Source organism: Aplysia californica, unplaced genomic scaffold (genome assembly GCF_000002075.1).
Source record: "Aplysia californica isolate F4 #8 unplaced genomic scaffold, AplCal3.0 scaffold00032, whole genome shotgun sequence".
Classification (NCBI taxonomy): domain Eukaryota; kingdom Metazoa; phylum Mollusca; class Gastropoda; order Aplysiida; family Aplysiidae; genus Aplysia; species Aplysia californica.
Window position 1 is genome coordinate 1,291,363 of NW_004797302.1, and position 7,614 is coordinate 1,298,976.

Consider the following 7,614-nt stretch of genomic DNA (forward strand, 5'->3'; position numbering starts at 1 on the left):
TCTCTTTCTCTCTCTCTCTCTCTCTCTCTCTCTCTCTCTTTCTCTTTCTCTCTGTCTATGTTGTGTCAACATAACTAGTTGATTATATTCTGGGTATTTGGATTACCTTATTATTATTTGTTTCAAAACTTCTATTCCAATTTTCACTCTTCATTTGATTTAAATAACCAATATATTTTCTATTTAAAAAAAGCTTAAATGTAAGTTTAAAATTTGATTGAAATAACAAACACGTTTTCTATAAATAAGCGTATTTATCAATTTAATAATGTGAGCTAAAGATAAAAGTTTAAACAGACTAATATCATATAAGCACATTGGAAATGATGGTTTAATTCATAGCTACGTAGTTTTTCGTATTGTTAAATCTGAACTTTCCTATGCTGCATTAGAGCTCAAAATGACGAATTTGATTTCCTTAATGTTAACATTTGAGCTCTCAGAGGTTACATTTTAGTTGGAATTTGCATACGTTTTCTATTGTGCTGAATTTGAACTCTCAATGTTGAATTAATTTGACAATTTTGATATTTGAACTTTCATTTCTGCGTGTGAACTCATTATTTTTATATTTGATTGGGAAAAGGTGTAAAAACGGTGTCTGTCCTTCGTTTTATAGCCAACATCCACTTTAGAAACCTTTTAGAGGCTAACAGTTTCGTATGGACAACTTACTAGTCATTGTATTTTCAGTTGGGGGTGGGGGGGGGGGGAAGGCTGTTGTCGCTACTTGGGTGATCTCCACCGCCTACCAAAATTCCCAAATCGCCCAGGATGACCATTTTTACAACATATGTGACGGCTACCGGTGACATCGGGAAAAAAGAAAATCCCTGTAATCTCTGAAACATTTTCTGCTTCTAAACAGGATGTTGTGGATTATCGCTATCTTCAACCTTCTCTATGCGCCACTACTGATTTTCCTGAGGAATCCTCCAGCAAGGGAAGAGAAGATGGTGAGTCTTTGGATAAGCCTTTTCATAATTGATATAAAGCACCCCAAAATAAGCCAGCTCATTTTAGGAAAAGCTATGTCAGCTCCTATGGCCAACTGCATAAGACAATTACCTGTGAAAACGGCCACTTCCCATTTTTTCCCTTGAGTATTTTTGTACGGTATGGTCACACATTGTGAGACAGCCAGCTGTTTAAGACTGCGTTTTTTCTCTTCAACAATGAGCGGACTTCTTACTCAGTTTTAAATGCATTTTACGGTGTACCACCGTTCAACTGCCTGAATGCTGATGAAAGAAGTGAAAACCTCTGCAATGATCTACAGTAGTGCTTGTCAGCGAGCTTTTAAAAAAAAGTATGCAAAATCACAGTTTTGCCACTTTTAATTTAAGACACTAACAATATTTCATATCCCCTCCCCTTCCCTCCCCCTAACCACCAAGCCGGACATAAAATTCTACCTGTCGCTATTTGGGTGATCCCCACGATATCACCCAATCAGGCGAGCACTGATTTTTAAAGCGCCACAGCATGCAATAATCACGCCTTGGGTTGTTTTTTTCTCTGGGCGTGTCATTAGCTAGCTTGGTATGGTGCAAAACATATGGGCCTGTTTCGACTCCCCACCAGAGGTAGCTTTTGGAATTCTATGAGGCTATCCGCCCATTAAGGTGTGTTCTATTGGAGATCGACATTAAATTTGAAGGTCTTTTAATGACCAGCGCGCTAACCCAGATTTCCAGAAATCTTGACCTTCATCAAAAGTGGACATTGCCTTACATAAAAGAGAAGTTTGGTTTCAATGGTGTGTATATTTGTTTGGTTGTAGAGAAAATTCTCCTGGTCTTTTAAAGAACTCAAAAGAGCATTTTTAGGGATAGCCCCCATGTGCTTAAAAGTGACCAAATAACTTACGATTTTGAATAGTTCAAGGTCCCACCTCTCAAATAAGCTGACAGAGTTGATTGGGGCGTCAAACCTTAAACTTAAACAAATAATTCTGCATTTCTTTCTTCTGTCCACAGAGTCTGATCATGAATGACCAGTGTCCCGTCAAGTACGTGAGCTACAATCAAAATGGCGGAGGCAGTCCACAGTCGGAGGAGGGATACGACTACTACGAATGACCAAACCCCAAGCCATAGAGATTGAACTTAAGAGGAAATATCCAGTCCCGCACAGAAGGAGACAAAAGAAGACCATGATCAGAATTTATCGACATGTTTAGTTTTAGTTTTTGTTTGTAGAAACACCGCTACTCCTTCAAATATTTTTTTCTGTTTAAATAAAGCGATGATGGCGTGGTTCTCAACGAATCAATAAGAGTGAGGAACTGATTTGTTCGAAGTATCATGGCTATTGCGAACATTTGTCAAAACGTAGGTGTCCAGTCTCGATCACCTCATCTTTTTAATATTAGATTTCATAAACTATTGTTTAAAAAAAAAAAGAAAGAAAAACAGAGACAAACTTTTCACTTTGATCATCACGTTTTTTTTCTTTCTTCAGATGAATCACTGATCTGAATAGAAACATCAAAATATTATTTTTAACCTTGTCGTTATAAATATGAAATTACGCTACGTTTCATGCATTTCATACAAAAGAAAACATAGCTTTTAGATTTAGAACAACTGTAGACTGTTATCAAGAGTACTTTTTATATTTAGTACTCGTTGTAAGATGACGGCTTCAACATCCACTATTCTTTAATGTAACTTTTGTAATGTATTCATGCTTTTAGAAAAGATGTTTACAAAACAAAATCCCCCCCCCCCCCCCTCCCGTTTTTATTCCTCTCCATTGAAAAACAAAACAGAGATCAACAACAAAAATGTCAGACACAAAAAAAAACATGAATAAAAAAGGAACAAAATAAATCCATACACTTTTATAGCATTCGAACTCCTCTCTTTTCTTTTGATCAAATCAGCTAAAATAAAAATAGTTTCGAATTTTTGTTCACCGACTCCATGGTCTGCCTTCTGGCCTCCTGTTGTAAGAATGTAAAGGATAAATAATAACTAAGATAATGAATGTGCATATTATTATGATGAGCCTTTCTGTCGTTGATTCACATTCAACTCTAGAAATGACTGAGTTTCCTTTTCTTTAATTTGGGTAGTTTGAGGAATGCAAAAATGGCGTGGTGAGTGATAATGCTTGTGAGTAGGATAATCTATTCTTATCTTATTGATTTGTGTATGACTGACTTTATCTATTTACAACTGTCTTTATTAAGTATATTGTACACGGGCTTAGGTCTGATTTATTGCAATTGACTATTTAAAGAAATCTTGTTGGAATTTTGAAGTTAAGTTTGTTCTTGTAAATCTAAAGTACACGCTTGGAAATTCTTGAACCCGCTCTGGTTACTGTCATGTTCTCATTGTTTGCCGTTTGGAAGAATGTTACTTGTCGGAGGCTGTGGATTCAGCACATTATAAAGAAGCATGTGCTTCTGACACGAGGGTAGGGGGTGGGGAAGGGAGAGTGACTTCGTCAGACTTCATTTTCTGATAAGCCTTGTATGTTTACCCGATGGGAAAGTTCGTCACCAGCTCTCCCCTTGATTTGCTGACCTGGGCGATTGGGTAATTTTGAGGGGAGGTTGGGGTCACCCAGGTAGTGACAGATGTATATTTTGATAACATAAACTTCTTCTAAAGTAATCGTAGCTACTTTTACTGAAGGTGGATTGTTTGATGAGAGATTTACGGTGATCGGGATGGCATCAGGTCATATGAACGCGTATTGAAGATAGGACATTATGTCATGCTCATGAAAGAGTTCACCCAGTATGAATTCTATTTTTACCTGATAGACTGCTAGACGAGATCATTTTTATAAAATTCTATAAATGGGGCGAATGTAAGATTCATAAAACGGTTCTATTTTATCGATGTTGATAACAAGTAACCCATTTTACTTTGGTAAACTTTTTTTTAAAATCTGAGCAAAGCCAGAAAGCCACCCTAGAATTTAAAACCAAGCAGCGTTTCCCGTTAAAAAACGATCAAAGGCTTGTTCTTAAAAGTAGCGGAAGGCAAATTCAGTGAATAAAACACTAACTGTGCCCCCCCCCCCTCCTCCAACTATAAATTTGAATTCACTTAGATAACCTGTCGATTAACCAAAGGTTGAAGACGGCAATCTTTTCATCGCTAGTCTGATCTGGCTCTGGAACCTTAGCTGTCAGTCTTGCTTCTACTAGAGAATTACTGACCTTTTTTTTTTTATTATAGAAGTTTGGTAATCTATGGTATCAGCTGCATATTCTCAAGAGACATTTTTTTCGAAATTCAAATTCAAGATGTTGAAAAAAAGCTTAAAAAAGAATACAAAGTGTTGGTTATATAATTATTAAGTGCGAGGTTGTGTTTTTTTCTCTCTCTCCTAAACAATTTTGCTACACGAGGCTGGAACATAATACTTGATCAGCCTACCAATGACCTTGATTCTAAGACGCTCAGTTCTGTGATGTAAAATGTTAATGTGCGTCAGTTTGCAAGTTAGTTGGAAGTCTCCAGATACATGTGCATGTAACACTAGGTTAAATACAAAGTGTGATCAAGCAATATTGTGATGTATAATAGCCCTTTGTATACGACATTGTTGTGCCGATGTAAAACCTAGAATACGCATATCCAATCAGAGCCCTTTGTTAAATACACTGATATTTTATCATTATGATATGCTGGTTAGCTTAAGGTAGTAAATTATTATGTATTGTGATGCCATTCCATTTAGATTGTCCACGTGGAAGTCTAAGTAACCACGTTCATTTTTATTCTCTTCATTTTCAATTGATGTTTCCTTTTTCAGAGTCTAGGAGCAAAACGGTATATTCCCATCCTTGCAAGTGTAGAAATGAATGTTCGTGTATAAAAGAAAAACAATCAAAACAACAGAACCAGCGCCTTTGAAACGATAATTCATGCGTAAAAGAAAACAAACAAAACAACACACAAATAAAGCGTCTTTACAGGTGTAAAAAGAACGTAAACACAAATAAACCCGAAAAAACATACTACAATCATTGAAGTTTGATAGGCATATTTTTATTTCGATAGGTCAAAACATATTAATATTTTTTCCCAAAACATATTTTTATTAAATATTCACGAGTTGATGACATTTAATTAATTATTAGTATAAAGAAGAACAACCACCTTGCCCGTGTATTTGGATAGTAGGACTTCGGTGTAGCTCTGATTCTTTGACTTCATAGTTATTGCATTCTACGCTGCTACGGTGTTATTGTTATCAACCAATCATCATCATCGTTATCATCCTTATCATCATCCTCATCATCATCATCATCATCATCATCACCATCATCATCATCATAGAAGTTTGGTAATCTATGGTATCAGCTGCATATTCTCAAGAGACATTTTTTTCGAAAATAAAATCAAAGCATGGTTCAGCGTATCGTTAATTCTGGCTTCCAAAGAAACATTACTAAAAAACAACAACATCAATAAGAACTACACGAACAGTAACAACAACAACTAAAAACAATAACAAAAAACTACAACAACAACAATAACAACAACAACAGCAGCAGCAGCAGCCAAAGCTAAACAACAACAACACACACACACACACACACACACACACACACACACACACACACACACACACACACACATACATTATATTATATACATAGAACTATACACACAAATGCTTTATTTTAGTTCGTTCATTATATATTCTCATTACTGTAGAAGATTATCTCCTCGGAAGAAATACGTCTCCCAATCCTTCGTAATTACTAACATAAATCAGAGACGAGACAAGCCTGTTGGCAACACATTGTCGTTATGTATCTGCAGTTTTAAGGCTCTTACAACGCGCATGTAGCATATTATTTCAAATACAGTGAGCATTGTTTCCAGTCTGTCTCTGATAAAATAATAATATAAAGATAGCGTGTTGAGCTGTCTTTGTAGGTGCAGAAATTGTCTGTTAAGAAATTCTTGTTTTACACAATGAGTGCGACTTTGCTGCAAACAAAACATACTATTTATGGGATTTTAATGCAGTCCCTCTTTATCTTTGTTTAAAGAGGAATGTGTTGTTATTATTTGGATATTTCAAATCAGTTTTGCTCGGATAGTTTAGTTATAAAAGCATGACAACTATCTTCTTTTGTTGATAAACCAAGTTTACCCTCAATTTGCATAAGTGCAACCAAAACACAAGACAATATTTAAATTTTCATTGGACAATTTAGAGATAAAAGCACTTGGACAGAGATCGAAAGAGAGAGAGAGAGAGAGAGGGGGGGGGGGAGAGAGAGAGAGGGAAAGAGAGAGAGAGAGAAAGAGAGAGAGAGAGAGGGAGAGAGCGAGAGAGAGAGAGAGAGAGAGAGAGAGAGAGAGAGGGAGAGAGCGCGCGAGAGTGTAGAGAGTGTGATATCATGTGTTTGTGTAAGTGTGTGAGTGTGTGTAAGTTTATGTGTATGTTTGTGTGTGTCTGTGTTTATGTGTTTGTGTAAGTGTGTGAGTGTGTGTAAGTTTATGTGTATGTTTGTGTGTGTCTGTGTTTATGTGTGTGTGTGTGTGTGTGTGTGTGTGTGTGTATGTTATCGATATGTTTGCTAAAGGTATTAGAGCAGTCAAAACAACGTATCTAACTGTTACCTTTTATCTCAATGGTAACCGGACCTATTTGGATTCCGTCAAAAGCAATCTTTACATGGCGTGTGATGTCCCTGAGCGGTTCCTCAAGTCACCACGAACAGAAACCGCTCTATCTTTTTTACTTTCGAATCCAAAACGCCACCATTCAATGAAATTGAGGAAAATAGACACTCTGAAAACATTATTTATCATGTTACGTCCTTTTACCTATTTTTTCTTCTTCAGAACACAGGTCTGAAGAAGATATTATCGATTACACACTGTTAAATTATAACTAAAGATGTGTCTGCATTATGATTTCGGTATATGTACCAAGAGTGGTTACGCCTCGTTGAAAGAGACGCATTCACCATGATTATGATGGTTTCCAACTGCATTGTCATACCCACCTTCAAAATGAAGTTATCATGAATAATCTACGGAGTTCCATGTATTATGTGTACCAATAAACTGAGTCAGTGTTGCAAATGAGAACACATTGTTGGGGTTTATTTTTGTTGTATATTTTTGTATTGTCAATTAGAAGTATTGATGCACTTCTCTTTGGCGCGAACGTGGGTGATTGCGGGTGATCGGATGGAAATTAGTCCTTCTGTCTGTCAAACATTTACCGTCTATAGCTCCAAACTTCTTCTCTTTGTATGTTACTCTATGGTAAATCCTTTTGTCTTCAGCACCTACGGACTAATTGATTTGCGAATGCAGTAAAACTCATACTTGAACTTTATCAATCGGTTTTATGTCTGTGTATAATGCGTTATGAAACCCTTTTTCGACACTGTTGACTTCCATATGGAACGACCACCTATGTTAGTTCAGTAGATCAAGTGTGTAAAAAAGCCTTTAACATGCACTAAACGGGACCGCGCTATGGCCTAACATGATATATAACCGAACTAATCATAACCCATATGTATCTATCTATCTATCTATCTATCTATCTATCTATCTATCTATCTATCTATCTATCTATCTATCTATCTATCTATCTATCTATCTGTCTGTCTAT

General features: G+C 36.4%; 1 protein-coding gene across 1 annotated transcript in view; it reads left to right on the forward strand.

Moving 5' to 3' along the window:
- The window catches only part of LOC101852823 (synaptic vesicular amine transporter), a gene marked incomplete in the record, with an annotated part of 63,232 nt that extends 57,757 nt beyond the window's left edge, over nucleotides 1–5,475 (forward strand). The window contains 2 exon segments of the mRNA XM_013091313.2: nucleotides 869–956; nucleotides 1,980–5,475. Coding sequence (XP_012946767.1) covers nucleotides 869–956; nucleotides 1,980–2,081 — 190 coding nt within the window.
- Nucleotides 5,476–7,614: the final 2,139 nt, after the last annotated feature.